We start from the raw sequence: 17,854 nt of genomic DNA, 5'->3' as shown, positions 1-17,854 counted from the left end.
GTTATCAATATTCACTATCTGGGGATGGGATGGGGCGGGGCGGGTGTGGGTTGGATGGGGCAGGGCAGATTGGGGGTGGGTGTCATTATTTCTGTTCTGACCCACCTGTTTTGTTAAGTGATCAGATAAAAAAGTATCATTGTACCTGTCAGTCATATTCACATTATATTAAAAGCTGTGAGTTTAAATAAACGAAATACACACACAAATCACTGTTTCTTCTTGTTTGTTCTCTTTGTTTTATTAAAAATTAAAATAAAAACTAAACATTTTCTTCCACTACAGTTGAATTTAATTTCTGAATCTGTTTATGCTTATTAATACTTCAGGTGTGCAAATGTTGATCACTGGCAAAGTGTGAAATGACAGAGGCGTTTCTAAAGTTTAGCAAATGCGAGGATTCTAAAATTTATTTGTGTTTTTATATGTAGCTTGTCCTCTTGCTTCCAGAAAGAACTTGTTTTATTTTTTGTGAAGTGAAAGCTTGTCTTATACAGTTTTATTCAGGTTTTTAGTTTACCCTTATGATTCATTAATCTTTTGGTATTGCTGAATCTACATGTAGTGCTCAACATGAGGCAGGGTCCCCACTACAGTACATAGGAAGAGTCCTATATAGGGTTAGGTGAACCCCTAGTTTGTCTTCATTGAGGACAAGAGTGTTTTATGGGAACATTTCGGGGCAGGAAGTCCTCTAGCTTATAACTTTATTTTAAATGGATAACAGTTTACGACTGTTCATCTAAGCATAAATTGCGTGGGTTGGAGGGGGTACCCACTGCCACACATTGGGCATGGTATTCAAATTTGTTTTAATGGATAACCGTTTACGACTGTTCATCTATACAATATTGCGTCCGTGACCTTTTCCATGTCTTTGTCTCTGTCGTGGTCTCTGTCCGCCGCGTTTTGGAGTGCGTCCACCGGGCGTGCGTCCCCCGAGATTCGGCGGTGTGCGTCCCCCTGGAGTGTGTCCCCCCATGTTTGGCGGAGTACGTCCGCCTGGAGTGTATCCCCCGATGTTCGGTGGTGTGCGTCCCCCTTGTCCTTTTGGAGTTTGCCTGCCGAGTTGCTGCTGGTCGGACCCACTGATGTCGAGAAGCCAGTAGTAGAACCAACTATAACGTCTGTACTTCCTGTATTTGAGGAGCTCAAAGCTTCGCCAGATGTAGTTTTCTTTGTTGATCTCATCCACGTTGGGATCAATTATCTGCTCATAGAGTGTACGTAGCTCGTCCGGCTACATGGAAAACAGAATATTTACAAACATGAGACATGGGCAGCGAAACTCCACCCACACGAGTAAATATGTCTGTGTGATTTTTGTCCACAGAACTTGTAAAAGTACTTAGTATGTAGTGCTTATACACATCGGTGTAACAGTATAACCATGGTATTTCTACCTCTATGGTCAAACTAACCCATTCTTTATCACGATGCAAATTTAAAATCTTTTGAAATGATGCAATACCTGCTGCTAACATATAGGATTCGAACTGCATCTATAGCTACTGGGCAATGACAGTAGTCTATGTTGGTAAGACATCAGCTCTATAATGGCAAAGGTCTTGGGTTGGAATCCCACCCGAGTAATTAAGCCAGAGTTTCTACGGGTATAATAATGTTTTTAAGATTTCGAGAGGTGGCAGTTATTTACTGGATCCGATCGTTCATTCACTCTGGCCCATCACCCCCCCCCCCCCCCACCCAAACACCACCCTCCAAGTGAATAAAAAAATCGATTCGAAGCTGAATATGAAGGAAAAGTATACTAATGGAAACATCACACCAACTTTTGTTAAGAAGACAAGTTTATGAAATTTTGGTTTTAGACGTGGGAGGAAAACAACTAGTTAGGCCAACAGACTAAAACCCCAATCCACATGCAAAGTTTCAGTCTGGCAATCGAACCAGGGTCGCACAAAGCGAATGGCAGGGAGGAAACCACTCAGCAAACCCCCATCCCACAAAAACGTCTAAATCCTGACACAAATCTAAATTAAGGCACAGAACACGTTTGGTAATTGCTCAAAGTATTAGCATAATTAACTTACTTGATAATGAGCAACGGGGAGCCGTTGATAATATAAAACATTGTGAGAAACGGCTCCCTCTGAAGTAAAATTGCTGAGAAAGGGGTAACTTTGCACGATTTTTGTGCAACAAGGGTGGTTTTTTTCTTGCATTATTCTCTTGCAAATTTAGATGACCAATGAAACAAAACAAAAAATACACCAAGAATACCGGTCTTATAAAAATTACCCAACGTGTCCCGTAAAAAGAAAACTTGCTCCGAATACTTTCCAGAAGAGACGAATTTATTTTGTTTATATTTCAAAATAAAACTTACCAGATCTTGGGCAAGTAGGCTAACCTGCCAGTCTGTGAGTGGCTGTTGTGACTCCTGGTTCCAGCGGTCCCCATTGGCGAGGTAAGATACCGACGCAAGGAGCAGAAACACCGCTAAGAATGACCCGTGATTCATGGTTGAAACCCAGTCTCTCGGACAAGCTCCAAATCAGTCAAACTGTTGAAGAGCTAATTTTTTTTGGTTCGGAAATCAAGAACGACCCACCAGAAAACAAATCTGATGAATATGTTGATTGGTTCCTCTTTATATACAATCCTCGGGAGGGTGCGCACTTCCGATGAGGAAACGGGTCCTGGACGTTAGATTAATGGTTTTAGTTTTAGTTCTGGACACAAATTTTTTTGAAGGAGGAGTTGTCCGACCTACTTATGTTACTGCACGTATGCCATTTTAACTGACAGGTAAAGATTCTATTGTTTTAAAAGTGTGACAGATTTCCTGTGTCGGTTCCTTGTCTACGAGGCGAACATCCCTTCTGTATACCGAGTCCATTTTGTACTTTTCCGGGGTTCACCGAAACTGATGTTTTGAAAGTGGTGTGTTTTGTGCCAATTTGTGTTTAAACTGATTGTATTCAATATCTGTAGCTACTGCAACAGTAGTCTTTTGCAGTTGTCACTGTTGGAAATTATGAACAAATCATATTCCCTATCACCTCTGATCATCGATGATGGGGAATTGGCTTAGGGCGTATACGTCTAATACCACACCCCATATGTTCAGCTCCAATCGGTTTAGACACTCGGGTCATATTATATCATGTATAACAAATAAGTGAACGGAAACAACCGTTTAATTGGTAGGTTGTAGAAGTCTCCCCCCCCCCACCCCACGAAAAATACGGTGCACCTTCTTGTGCCCCCCCCCCCGAAAACTTATCGTTTGGCACCGGTGGTTTCAGTTATAGGCCTATCATTTGAACCTTGCATGGTAGCTTGGTCCATAGTTCCTTAAAGACTAAGTATAGGCGTGCCTTCATTTTTTTTTAATTGGTCGATCATTTCAATCATAAATAAACGAAGTAAATATATACTTAAATTAAACTGCAAAAAATTAATTTTAAATGTGGCGGTAGCGTTTTAAGACGTCACCGCAGAGTCGTGGCGGTGATGTCCACGCAGGAAGAGTAATCCGTAAAATGGAGTTTGTCAACATCTGATGTTTCTCAGATTGAAATGCTTTTAAAATCCTCCATCTGAAAATCGCAATTCTTTCTCAAAATGTTATACATTGTCAATAGCTTCGTACCAAGTCAGTTGTTCTGGCCATTATTGTTTTGTAGTAATTACCAAAGGTATACCATTCAAGCGCAAAAACCCCATTTCAATAATTGTGAAGTCAAATTGGTCGGGTTTCAAGCCCAACCTGGTCATTTCTATCGTCATTTGGCATGCCCGATCGATATCTAATAATTGATTTGGAAATCCAATAATATAATATCCAACCGATAGATCCTAATGAAGTCATCCTCTAAGGAACATACACCATGAATAGGAATGACTAAAATCAACATTTCCTGTCTACAACGCATATCCGAACTTTCCCATTTCTACAATCATTGTCTATAGTGTGTTTTGATATGAGTCAGTGACTTATATTCACCGCCCAAGTTGAGTTTCTGTCCCAACTACAACAATTAGGTTTGTCTACAACCCTGCAAGGCCCCACTTCACAAAGTCTGTAGGCACATAAAAGTGTTGCTTAAAAGAAACAGTTTACCAGGCAAAACTACATTGGGGCGCCCACTACTTTCTGGATTAGCAGAGAAGTTTGCTAAGCGGTATTTTCTGTTAACAACAGCTTTGTGAAATTGGGTCTCGCTAGAACATTGTTTGAATCAGGGCCAAATTTCATGAAGTCGCTTAAGCGAAAAATATCGCTTAACAATTGTCTGGCAAGCAGAAACTAGCAGGATACCAGCTACAAATTGTACGTGATATGATAGTCTGGCTGGTGAGCAGCTCCACGAAATTGGTCCATGATGACAAGACAAACTCATTCTAAAATGGTCAAGATTCTTAACAGGGAACCAAACCACTGTGACTCATTAAATCCCTGTTAATCAAACCATAAAATGGGAAAGGAATCATTAATAAAGAACTATAAGATGAAAACAACATCTGTGGGGAGTATAATTATTATTGTCAGGTGGCCCAATCATTTTGGACGGGATTGTTATTGCGCCACAATGACAACTTCATTGCAATGGCCGCTATAACTGGTCTGGGCCAGTTACAAACGAGAAGAATGTAAAGAAGGGTGCACGTGCAAAATATTGGAAATAATATAAAAGTTAACCAATTTGCACACAGTTTACATGGGATAGAAAGATGGACTTTGTGGAAAACCGCCCTTGAATTACAAATACTTTATCTGTAAGCCCAATGTACTTTGTGTTGGGCCTAATAATTATTATCTATAACAATTCTTTCTTTTAAGTCTGCAAATCACTGGAGTCGAGTCAGTGAAAGTAGCTACTGTTGACAACCTGTAGATGATTTGTCCATGAATTTCATTCGATTTGAGAGTGAATGTCAGTCTAAAAACCTTTAATAAGAGTGTTTTCAGTAGATTGGGCCCATTTGTTGAAGATTTGGGTTTGTCCCGTCCACTCCCCAAATGGTAATTGTCTGTGTTGTTACCAAATGTGTGTCATTATCTTTTTTTAATAATAATATAAACAGATCAAAGATAAATGGAGTGTCCATGGCCACACGATGTTTTTGTTTGTTTTTTTTGTTTTTTTTAACAACTGAAGACGATACAAAAGCATGAATTGCAAAAACCAACCCAGGAATTACATACCAGGGTCCGCTGAGTCGTCTAAAATAACACCGGTGCGTCAAGCAAACCCAGGCACCATGCAGCGCTGCTCGGAATACCGTTTCATCGACCCAGGAAACGGTAGCATGGATGTAAACCATCACGGTCAAGGAGTGCCGTGCGTGGGCCGTCTCACAACAAACTTATCCCAAAATTAACTAAAAACTCATAAAACCCAACCTAAAATACCTAGCAAGGTAAATACTATATAAACTGAGGTTTGCTAGAGAGAGTCAAACACAATTTTTCCAGCTCCAGAAAAATTTACTCCAAGCAACAGCATTATTTCGAGAACCTCGGTGCACTAAAAAAAAGTTCCAGAAGTTGTGTAAGACTTTTTAGTTTTAGATAAATTTGTGTATAATACAAAGAATAAGTTTCTCTTAATAATGAGTTGTAAGATACTTCTTTTGGTCGTGGTTGTGGTCTTGGTGGTTGTCATCGCAACTGGAGGATGCGTGATGTTCTTAACCAACATCTTCGGAGGGAAGGACCATGGAGGAGAAGATGCTATGATGAACGCCACGGAAAGCATCCCTGACTATGAAGATGAAATCATGTCTTCAGAAAGTGTCGCTATTGTAAGTAGACTTGTTTTATTTATTTATCCTGAATAGGCCACGTGCACAAACGCCAGCTTAAAGGCAAGCCTACATTTTGTTTTGGGACCGCTCGATTTATTTAATCTTTCACAATATTTTAGTGGATCTACAATATTGTAAATATTTCAGTTCAAGAGGTACCGTCTTTAAGATATTACCGAAAATCTGGAGCGGTTAATTGAGAATTTGTCCTTTGTCTTTGTCGTGATCTGCAATTTTTTTGTTGTCCAAGATATCAGACCATCTATTGTAAAGAGTCACTAGTAGCTCAATAAATTTACGTTTCTGAATTACTTCCAAGCTGCTATTACTCATTACAGAGTCCCAGACGATTTACCTCCCAGCCTCGTTTTGGTAACATAGACTTTACATTTTTTTTTCAGCTGCCTACGGATGGAGATGAGATGATAGATGTTGACGGTCTGTTTCCCGACTCGATGCGTGATGATCTCAAGTTAGAGTTAATCTTGAAGGCCTTGGAGTTATTGAAGGTACGAAAAGAAATATTCTGTGTCATTTATGTAGTGAACAGGCTCGTTCGGTAATTGCCAAAGACCAATATTCTCACTTCAGTGTATCCCAAAATATGCATAAAATAACAAACCAGTGAACACTTGCGCTCAAATGTTCATCGAATTTGCAAGAGAATAATGACAGAAAAAAACCTTGTTGCATTACTTTGTGTACTCCAGATACTTAATATTAAGTGAGTGAGAACTTACCTATTTCTAAAAAAAACTATGTTACTTCAGAGGGAGCCGTTTCTCACAATGTTTTATACTTACTATCAAAAATCAACAGCTCTCCTTTGCTCGTTACCAAGTAAGTTTTTTATGCAACAGTTATTTTGAGTGCGCTATATATAAGACTTCAATATTATCAATGACATTATATAAAGTAATTACCTATAGTGTCCAGTTCCTTTAATCACTGTAGCTCGTAAGACGGAGGAAACCTGCTAACAAAGTTACTTGCTTAATGTTTTTGACACACTCTATAAAAGTGTCATTTATATTCTGTCTAAAAAATTATTGCTTTTTTGGTTATTTAAAATTTCTAGACCTCAAAGAAAGATGAAGTCCATAGAATGCTACCTCGCCACGGTGAGATGACGGAGGAACTCAAATTCAAATTGATTCTCAAAGCCATCTTGCTACTAAAAGTAAGTTTTAAAGAAATTTAATTGTCATTTACAAAATCAATTTATCTGTTCCCTTCTTCGTTTTTTTTATTTAAAAGGGTTTGTTACTAGTGTTTAAATAAATTTAAAAGTCTGAATTTGAATAATAAACATAATTTTTTTAATTACAGGACAAAAAATTGACGTCACATTTTGCTGGTCACCTGGTTGCCGATTTGAAACTCACTTTGCTCCTAAAAGCCATCCACATTTTACAGGTAAGTTGCCGAGTGCTGATATATTGTTATTATAACATTAGACAATAAAATGCATAAAGGACAGTTCTTTTCAGAACTGAAAAGTCTCCCGAATTCGCTACTCCGCGGTAGAATCAAGCAAGACAGTTCTCTAAAGAACAACACCCTACCTGGCGAGTAGACACACACATGGTGTTACCGCAAACTAAATTGATACCTCACCATGCAACGCCTCAAACCCCACTATGCATAAAGGCTTCTTCCTCTTCTTTGTTGCTGTTGTTGTTTTCCTCCCTTCCCCCTCCTCCTCCTCCTCCCACTCCTCCCCCCTCCCCTCTTCATCAATACTCCCTGATTATTAAACGTTTCAAATAACCCCACGAGGTCTGAACCCCAGGAGGTCGTCCAATAAGCAACTAAATAAAGCTACTTATTAACTGCATGTCTCTATGTTTTGTTTATTTCAGGACGTGAAAACAGTTATTGTTTTGGATGTCGACTTGAAAGAACTAGAGTTGAGTCTTATTCTTAAAGCTCTTCAAATTTTGAAGGTAAATCACAAAACTTAATTATTTGCTTTAAAGGCAGTGGACACTATTGGTAATTACTCAAAATAATTATTAGCATAAAACCTTACTTGGTGATGAGTAATGGGGAAAGGTTGATGGTATAAAACATTGTGAGAAACGGCTCCCTCTGAAGTGCCATAGTTTTCGAGAAAGACGTAATTTTCCACGAATTTGATTTCGAGACCTCAGATTTGGAACTTGAGGTCTCGAAATCAACCATCTGAACGCACACAACTTCGTGTGACAAGGGTGAGTTTTTTTCTTTCATTATTATCTCGCAAGTTCGATGACCGATTCCACCCGAAGGATGTAATCTAATGATTTAGTGTTTTTAAGCAAGGCTAAAACTCACAGCAACCTTTGCTCAAATGTCAGTATACAACTGATTAACAACAAGGCCCCCTATTTTGATAATGTTTATGGCTCTTATAAAGGTCATATCTTTGCTGTTTTGTATCTTAAAGATAAGGTCATAGATTATTGTTTTTTGTCAATGTAATACTGATATGGTAAATTAATATTGAGTCAGTGAAAATTTGAGCTGAAAATTGTGCTTGTTGAGTAAAACCTGTCGCGATATTTTCATATAAAAAGTCGAATCATTCACGTGTAGCAAGTTGACACTCAGCGGATACCAACCGCATCTATGTGGCTTCAATAATCACAAACGGACACCACTGAAATCTGGATGTCAAAAAGTTGCCTGAAATGCGATCTTTTCGAGATTCAAAAATGGTCGAGATACTCGTTTTGATCAGCGAGGGGACTTCAGCCTGGAACTGGTTGCCTGAATAGAGTTTCTCCGTGGTGGCATTGGCCCGAGACTTCATTATTATGACCTTTCTGTTCCTTTTTTCCCGTTTGCATTAGGTATACAAAGGACATTTTATAGACACAGTGTTCGACACGAAGACAAACACACAGCTCAAACTGAAACTGGTTCTGCTTGGAGTTTCCCTTCTCAAGTCTCATGACCGGCATGCACGTGACGTCACTCCAGACGTTTGGCCAATCAATGTGGAGAACAGCCGTCACTATAGCCAATCAGAGCACAGGGGTGATGTGGTCGATTCCCGGCCAACAAAGAAGCACCACCACCACCATAGAAAACACAGCCACTCAAAACCGACCGTCCGCGTCAGAATTGATAATGGCGGATTAGTTCCCGTGACGCCACCTGAACCAACACAACCGACCGTCCGCGTGCGGATCGACAACGGCGGACTGATTCCCGTGACGTCACCCGAACCAACCCCTGAGATTGGACGGGAGATACCAGGATCGAAAGGAACATTGGTGAAGTTCTTCAAGTGGTTGAAAGTGCTCCACAAGAAAGCTCATTAAGAAACTGTTGAGTCATTCACTATATGCCTACACAAAGGGCCGCAAAGGGGATTCTCTTGGCATTCTCATCTTTAGCGTGACGTTGAGTATTATTGTTAGCTTTTTATAATGTTATTCGCTTTTTTAAAAGTAAGTTTTACTCAATTTTGACAAATAAGGAGACAATTCTTGTGTATATCCTGTAATAGGGCTACATAAAAAATAATGTTTTACAGGCTCAAGTGAACCAATCAAACAAAATAAGTCAGTTCCTAAACTGCACCATTTCATGATTGTCACTTACTTCCCTTTACTTGGCAATAAAACAATATTAGGATTAGATTTGGTTGAAGACCTTCCGGTTGTTTATTCAACGATCCACACTATACATAGACTTACTCTAATACCGCCAACAAACAATTACCAATAGAGGGCGCTATCTCAAACCGCTAGCACACTCACGAACAAGGTTTTTTTTTTCTTCATTAAAACCAATTTTGTTAACTTCACAAAATTCTTTGACAAAAAAAACGCTTAATTATTACAGCAGGATATGAGTTAAAATATAGTTACAAGAAACACCAATCCATATATTTAACGTTATTAACAAAAATCAAGGAATTTGAATTATAACAGTATGGAAATTGATCGAGATAGACTTTTGAACGTGAATTCTGTTTGTCTGTTTTGTACACTCTGTTTTTCTTTGAGCTCAATGAATTAAATCGTTTATTGAAAAAGAAAATAACAGTTTTTGTCTCATTTACCTGTCTTCAAAGTCCAAGTAATTGAGTTCTAATCGTGCCCCTGAAAGAGAACTGAGCCCAATTGTTTCATAAAATTGCTAAACACAGACAAATCGTGCTTAGCAGTGTAGGCCTACCACCTGACTTTCCATAAAGTTAACACTACAATACAACTGACAGGCCTACCCCAATAATAACATCGAAGTCTTCTTATATAGCGCAGTCATCTAATTTTGCTTAGCAAATAAATTTGCCAGGCAGTGTTTTCTGCTAAACAGCTTTGTGAAATTGGACCCAGATCAAACCTTATTGGTAGAATGTTTAAAGTGGGCGTGGCCAACGAGAAAACAATAAGGTTCAAGGGTCACCAGGAAATGCCTGACACAAAGTAGTCTGGAGCACATAGTTCGAACACGAATGATTGATTGAAGTTGTCGAGTCTGCGCTCAGACGAGTCATGTGCAAAAGGCACGTAGTCATGTGAAAGCAATGAATTGTTTTGACTAAAAATCAATTGGCAGGTAAACTTCATTTTGTGAATGCATTTGTAAATTGTAGTCAAAATGTCCACCCCTCCCAAATCAAAACGACAGAAAACTGGAGAAGGAGTTGTTTCATCATGGCCAAGGTTCTCGGAAAGATTGGATGAAACGGAGACGAAAGACTTCTTCAAAGATAAGGGTTACATTCGGGTAAGGCGTTTTTGTACTGCATCTATTTCGTGAAAATTAGTTTTTTTTTTTTTATAATTCATGATTTTGAACCATTCATTTTTCTTTTTGACAGACATGGTTTTGGTGCAGTTATTACATGATAGAAAATTTGACATAATTTGTCAATTTTTTCCTTGAGGTATTATTTTTCCACAAATCTATTTTAAATTTAATAATAATGGGATAACTTTCCGTATGGCGCCACCACTTTTTCACTAATTTTTACAAAAAGGGATATATCATTGAGGTAAATTAGATACTATATTATTTCATATCGAATGAAAAAGTGGTGGCGCCATACGGAAACTTTTCCTAATAATGTATTTTTGTTGTGGTATTTATTAATTGTTAGGACGGTTAAGTGAATAAGTCGGGAGGGAGTGTAGACTGTAAATTCGGTGGGTTACCCTACACCTTAAAGTATGAGGTTCGTTCCGCTGTCATGGAGAGGGTAGTGGAACGAACCTCATAGTTCTACAATCTAGTCTAGGAGTAGGCATGGTAGGGTTATCGTGGTGTGACGTTTTTCAAATTTTAATAAAACACAGGAAAGTTTTCCATATCGCGTCACCATTTTTTCATTCAATATGAAACAATAATAACATTTTTTGAAGATAAACTCGGCAGAATCTTTTTTAAATAATAATAATAATAATAATAATAATAATAATAATAATAATAATAATAATAATAATAATAATAATAATAATAATAATAATGGACATTTATATAGCGCCTATCCATGTAAACATGCTCCTGTGCGCTGAACAATTAAAAGAAAACATATTAAAATTCATATTTTTATTATTTTTTTTGAAATGTTTTCTGCTCAAGGAGCTCTTTGAAATTGGGCCCAGTGCTGTACCCCAAGAAGTTAGAAATAAAACATAGCTGGTTGACCTCTTATTGACCTTTTGTCACATGAGGAATGAAATAACACTAACAGGAAGTGGACTCTAACTTTGTTTATTTTTCTAAAACTTCCCTCTCCCAGGCCGATTGTTTCATTTCTGAGGACGAGTTAAAGGCCATCAAGAATGAATTGAAACGGTACGAGAATGATGTCGTCCCAGACCTGCCACCTAAGATGGCTTTCTATGAATCCAAAGGCGAGAAAGACTCCATTATTCGTCTTGAAAGAATGCTTGATCATGACGAATTCTTCAAGGTCAGTAAGTCTTTTTTTTTTTTTTTTTTTTTAGTTTGTTTGTATTTCTTTGGTCATTTTCACTTTAAATTTTGTTGACAATTTTTTGTTTTAAATGTTTATTAAATGTTTCTATTTTTATTGTTAACAACTTTATTTATTGTATGCTTTTAAAACACATTCAAAATATATGTTTACAGTCTTGTTGATTGATTCCATCCTTGTTTAGCCAGTTGATAGTGGGTACCAACCATGTCTCTGGTCACAGCATTCGCAAACGAGGCCAACATACAGAAATCTAAGAAACAAGTCATGCTTAATTTTGTTCTCATTCTTAAATGTTTTGGGATGAGAAATGATCAAAACCATCTTCCAAGGAGTCCTTTGCTCAAAATAGTTTAAACCATCAACGGCTGCAGTACTTTTCACTAAATAAGCTCTAGTATTATGGTAATTGATTTTAGTAGTACTTACCATGCAATGACAAAGATGATGAAAATTTTGGATTTTTTTTTTATGAAGGTTTTTTTATTTAAAACCGCCAAAGATACCTTGTGCTGCCTGACCACAATGTAGATGTTCAAATTTTAAGTTAATGGATAATATTAATTCACAATTCTTTCTTTCCTTGCTTTGTTCTTGTTTTATTTATTGTTCAGCACTTTGATTTGTGCTAAAGGCGCTATATAAATTCCTATATTATTATTATTATTATTATTAAAGTTAATGTTACTTTTTGTTTTTAGGATCTCGGTGAATCACCAGCTTTCAATGGCCTTGCAGACCTACTTCTGAATGAGGAATGCATTCCTAATAATGTCCAATATTTCTCCAAACCACCGGGCGCCAAGTGCACCCCTGCCCACCAAGATGGAAAGTACTTCATGCATGATAGAGGTAGGTAGACATTTCTGAAACCCTGTTCACACTACGCTATTCTCCAGGGTTGACCCAGGGAATTACAACCAGCCTTTTCACACTATGGGTGCGTTCGATAAGCTTCCCTGGGTCAACCTTGCGGTGCTCACTCTGGTGACCCCTTGACCAGAGCTAATTGAGCAATCACACTCGCCCTCTCGACGTGGTAACGTCATGCACCTCGGGCCAGCCCCAAGTGACCCACTCCACAAGCAGGGCACTGGGGGCTGACCGGGGTGAGCCCCTGGAATGGTGTCAAAGCTATTCAAACGTACCGGGGGCAGACCGGGGTCGACCCAGGGAAGCTAATCGAGCGCACCCAGTGATAGCTTTACCATTGGTGTGCCCCATTAAATGGGCATACCTTGGGGAAGAGCCACCCCTGCTCCGGAGTAGGAGTAAGCGGTAAAACCCAAGGGTTTTCTTGAAACTGTGCAACCGGAACCCTGTGGAATAGGGACACAGTGTGAAATTACACTGAGGTAATTGCTGTATTACACGGGGATAAGAGTTATAGTATGAAAATGGCTCGAGTTTCTGAAGACTTTTATTGCATCATAGGAATGTTTGTTTGTGCCATCATCATGAGAGTAAAATCTAAGTGTTTCGGTGTTCCTGTAGACCAGACAGTACAAAAATTAGATTCAAATATGTCACAAAAATACTATATTTTAAACATATTTTACAAATTTACCCAGTCAGTTTCCCTTGTTTTTTATATTGATATTTTAAACATGTTAAATATCCTTTTTTTGGGGCTGTGCTGAGAGACATTAACCCTTTCTGGATCAAAATTTTGAATGTTTTGCCTGAGCAAGCTGAAATAAAACTCTGCAAACTCAAACAAAAGCTCCACATACCTTGTAGTAAAAGTACCGAGTACTTGGATAGACCCCAAGGGGGGTGATTAAGGGTTACACAAGAACCCAATATTGTTCATATTATTTGTTCACCCACCAGGAATCACCTTCTGGCTGGCATTGGACGACGCCGATGCTGAGAATGGTTGTCTGTACTATGTCCCTCAGTCTGACCGGAAGGGAGAATTAGAACATCGTAAGACGGATGCTCTGGGTTTCAGTCAAGCTCTAGTTAACTATAAAGACTGGATGGAAGAGACCGAAGATGAAATGGCCGTCAAGAAAGGTCAGTTAGTCTGGCATGATTTCCCTCCTACTAATTGTCTGTTTTCTGATTTGTTTTAGCTCAGAAAAATCTTAGAAATTGTTATAAATAAAGCCTGAAGAGTAAACTAGAGCCTACACCTTGTGTATATGTAGGTCAGCCCTTACATTTTATAAGATTTTTCCATTTTTTCAAGGACCAAATATCATTTGCTGAGATGTAGAACAAGGAGCCATTCCAATAGCTTTATTCCACATACTGCATCTCTTTGGAACTCCTTGCCTGGTGAATGTTTCCCCCTTCTTACAATCTAGACTGTTTGAAGAGGAACGTTAATTCCTAACTCCCCTAAGTTCTTTTCCTTTGAAATATTTGTTCTGCTTGTAACCCCATACCAAGGGTGGCTTTTTAGCCTTTTCTAGGGCGTTAACATTAAAAAGAAGAACACAAATTATGCCTGGTTATTGATGTTTTCTGAAGTATCAAAAAAGTATTTTAACTGAAAAGTTTGTTACTTCTGATTTCTTTTGATATACAGGAAGCCTTCTTGGGCACCATCCTTACATGGTTCATAGAGCCGGAGAAAACAAGTAAGTCTTGAGGCAATTGGAATTAAAGTATCTAAGACACTATTGGTAATTACTCAAAATAATTATTAGCATAAAAACTTACTTGGTTACGAGTAATGGGGAAAGGTTGATAGTATAAAACATTGTGAGAAACGGCTCCCTCTGAAGTGACATAGTTTTCGAGAAAGAAGTAATTTTCCACGAATTGATTTTGAGACCTCAGATTTAGAATTTGAGGTCTCTAAATCAAGCATCTGAAAGCACACAACTTCGTGTTACCCTGGTGTGACAATGGTGTTTTCTTCTTTTATTAATATCTTGCAACTTTGACAACTGATTGAGCTCAAATTTTCACAGTTTTGTTGTTTTATGTGTACAATGAGATACTCCAAATGAGAAGACTGGTCTTTGACAGTTACCAATAGTGTCCAGTGTCTTTAAAGCTTCTAAAGGTTTCTCAGGATGTTTCCTGATTTCAAGAGTTTTTCGAAACCTCCATGAGTCTTCAGATTTTCTTGAAACGAGTAGAGCAGTCAGCAAAAAGAGAAAGAAATGATTATTGACATTGTGTCCGAACCTATGGATTTGTTTATATGCATGGAGTCTGAAACCCCCGGAATTGTAGCATCTGGGAGGAAGTGGCAATGTGCCCCTGGTGACTGTACTATTGGGGCAACAGCCCAAATCAGTGAAGTGTACGCCCTCACCTTCAAGTGGCCATCCTGCCTTGTGGTGTTAGGCATTTTCTCATAAAAAAAGCCCAAAACAACTAACTTTTATGTGATATTTTCTCTTGATCAGATCGAAGGAAAGATGGCGTCCAGCCCTTGGACTCACTTACTGGGCTAAGAGTGCGGTCAATGACAAGGAACTACAGGCTAAACACGCTGCGTACAACGCAAAACTTATGAACGAGCTTTCTGATAAGGGACGCATCTAGAGAATGACTGAAATAATTGGAGTGAGCCCTCTTGTGGTAAGATTATGCCAGTTGATATAATTGGAAACATATTACTTTTTAACCATTCCATTGTTAAAATATTATAAAAATGTAAATATAAACAAAACAAAAACAGGACAATTTTTTAAAGGTGATAGCCATATTGAGATATTGCTGAAAATCTAGATGGGTTATGACCTTGCAGGAAGATTTAATCCGTAATTGGAATAAACAACCTGAGAAAATTTCTGACGGTAACTTTTCTCATATTACAATTTTCCAAATAAAAACCAATATCTTTTTGCATAACCTAATTACTCCGAAGTGAAATGATTATAAAAATGCTTTGTCCTTTAAAGCTGCTGTACTTCGAATCAAGTTAGCCTTTTTTTGCCATTAATTTTTTTCATTTTTGCCAATGTTTACCTTTTAAGAGTGTTTGCCAAATAAACTCTATTCCTTCCCTTTAATCATGGTGTATTGGTTTCTCTTCACATCTCATTTGTCAGATGGAATCTTGAAGGGGGAAGTGGTCTGGCTCCCGTTTGGTATTCTGAGGTCTGATATCTACTTATCTGTATTGTATACAGGGAGCAAGACTGCAGTTTAATGATATCCATAATTAGAGTGCAGTCAATTGAGTTTGAAGAGAAAGTATACCTTTGGTTTTCGGAACTGCTCGATTGTTTCAACCCTTTATATATGTAGACGCAATGAAATAAAGCTAACATGGAAAATTCAAATTCACATGTTTCAGGTTTTTTAGAAATTGTTGAAAATCCTGAGCGAATTATGTTCACACAGAGAGAAAAGTCCCTAAACAATCTGAGAAACATTACTCGTGCTTCTGAGACTCAAAAATTGTGGGGGGGGGGGGGATAAAAATTGCTATCTTACCACATCACTTTTAAGTGAAATGTTTCTCAAAATGTTTTATGCTATTTAAAGCTGCTTTTGATTCTATTCAGAAGTTAATATTGCCATTAACTTCTAAAGTGTTATAACTAAAGGTTTACCTTCCCTTTAAACACAGTTGATTGGTTGTTAGTTTCTGAATCCATCAACATTGATTGTTAACTGTAAGATTATTACAGCAAAATTACTTTTAGACTTTTTTTAGACTCTTATGCAATATAGTAAACTGTTTTGTTTTTATTTCCAAAATATTTTCATTTACAAGATAAGTTCTTAGAAAAGGACACAGAAAAACGATTTTAAAATTGTAGTCAGAGAAATATCACAGGATTTGTTCATTGTATCACTGTACACCATGCTCAATAGATGTAGTCAATTTGCCCTGCATAGGTTTTATTGATTATGTGCATAATTTTGTTTTAATTACAAATTTGTAAAATACTCTGTTACTTTCCTGTTGTATTAAACAAGTAAAATTTGTAGAAAATCAAAATATTTGCCTGGACAGGCCAGTGAGAACAGACTTTTGCCAGGGAGTTGATGGTAGCTTGCTTGCATGCACACTGACTTGTGATAACATCTTGAAAGTTTTGTAGGAGAGTGGTGCCAAAGTAGTGGGCTGTCAACATTGATTTCTTTCTTCAAAAAATATTTGTTTTCATGAATGTCTCCTGACTAAGAAAGAATATTTTTTATTATTTTGAAGTGCAGGGTTGCTGTAAGATATTCAAGCACCCATGTTGGCCTGTTGGTAAGACAGCTGCTTTAAAATGTCAAAGGTTATGGGTTCTAATCCCACCAGAGTAATATGTTGGGGATTTTCTTTCCACAGGATGGAAAAAACCAAAATTATAGCACCAGGTCCAACAAGTTGAGGGTTCTCTAAAACAAGCCTCTTCTTTATTATTTTTGCATGTGAAGTATTTATCAAAGAGCTTTGAAATACTTTTTGTTTCTGGGGAGACTGTCAATATGGGGCTATATAGTTGGTAGAGCGTTGGCATGTTAATCCAGAGGTCACAGCCTTTATCTCCCTTCACTCAATTTTTCTTTGTTCATCTTACAATTGTCAAGTAGTTTGTAATCAATAATATTCCTGTTCTCCTTTTGATTTATGTTTATTTGGGTAAAATATTTGATTATTCAGATTTTTTGTCAAACTGTGATATACTTGGCCAGATCGAGGTTTAAGCATAGGATGTGTCAAAAATAATATTTGAAGATAAAACATGAAATATGTATTTGTAATTGTAAAGTTTGAACAACTTTCAAAACTTGAAACTATACAAAATAAATTTTTAGCCATTATATTCTATAATATGAATCTTTTGCTAATAAATGTTAATAAATGTTAATAAAACAGTAAATTCTAAATTTGATTGACTGATAATTTTTTGCTTGTGTACCATGCAATATATTATAAGAATTTCACTCAGAATGGACAACTTATTGATGTGTAAAATTTAGAATTTTGTTTGGAAATATTTAGACTTCTTTTAAAAAACAAACTGCTCTGTAGGAAATTATCTTGACTTATGTACTTCACTTTTAAGACAGATTTTTACGTCATTAAAGGCCAATATACATGGTATTAACCACTTTGTTGTCAAAATAGGTTGACTTTTTGTAACTTTTAAATTAGTAAATGGAAGTTTTCCAGAAACTTTGCGCAGCAAATAATCAAAAGCACCGAGTATGACCCTCAATGGAAGTAAA

General features: G+C 37.5%; 3 protein-coding genes across 3 annotated transcripts; 2 read left to right on the top strand and 1 right to left on the bottom strand.

The window, feature by feature from the left end:
* Nucleotides 1-209: 209 nt before the first annotated feature.
* On the bottom strand, nt 210-2,621 carry LOC117298579. The gene is made up of 2 exons (XM_033781897.1): nt 2,351-2,621; nt 210-1,240 (listed from the first exon to the last, which is right to left on the bottom strand). Exons 1-2 carry the CDS (start codon nt 2,483-2,485, stop codon nt 842-844), a joined length of 534 nt encoding a protein of 177 aa, XP_033637788.1. The 5' UTR covers nt 2,486-2,621; the 3' UTR covers nt 210-841.
* Nucleotides 2,622-5,457: 2,836 nt separating this feature from the next.
* On the top strand, nt 5,458-9,673 carry LOC117298779. Its single transcript, XM_033782109.1, has 6 exons — nt 5,458-5,775; nt 6,180-6,287; nt 6,857-6,958; nt 7,108-7,194; nt 7,641-7,724; nt 8,613-9,673. Exons 1-6 carry the CDS (start codon nt 5,584-5,586, stop codon nt 9,084-9,086), a joined length of 1,047 nt encoding a protein of 348 aa, XP_033638000.1. The 5' UTR covers nt 5,458-5,583; the 3' UTR covers nt 9,087-9,673.
* Nucleotides 9,674-10,268: 595 nt separating this feature from the next.
* Nucleotides 10,269-17,736, top strand: LOC117298665 (phytanoyl-CoA dioxygenase-like). The gene is made up of 7 exons (XM_033781984.1): nt 10,269-10,503; nt 11,519-11,692; nt 12,418-12,568; nt 13,550-13,735; nt 14,253-14,304; nt 15,085-15,259; nt 15,733-17,736. The coding sequence occupies exons 1-6, from the start codon at nt 10,375-10,377 to the stop codon at nt 15,221-15,223; spliced, it is 831 nt and encodes a 276-aa protein (XP_033637875.1). The 5' UTR covers nt 10,269-10,374; the 3' UTR covers nt 15,224-15,259; nt 15,733-17,736.
* Nucleotides 17,737-17,854: the final 118 nt, after the last annotated feature.

Source organism: Asterias rubens, chromosome 13, assembly GCF_902459465.1.
Source record: "Asterias rubens chromosome 13, eAstRub1.3, whole genome shotgun sequence".
NCBI lineage: Eukaryota > Metazoa > Echinodermata > Asteroidea > Forcipulatida > Asteriidae > Asterias > Asterias rubens.
Note: the sequence above shows the minus strand (reverse complement) of the source record. Positions and strands in the feature narration are given on the sequence as shown.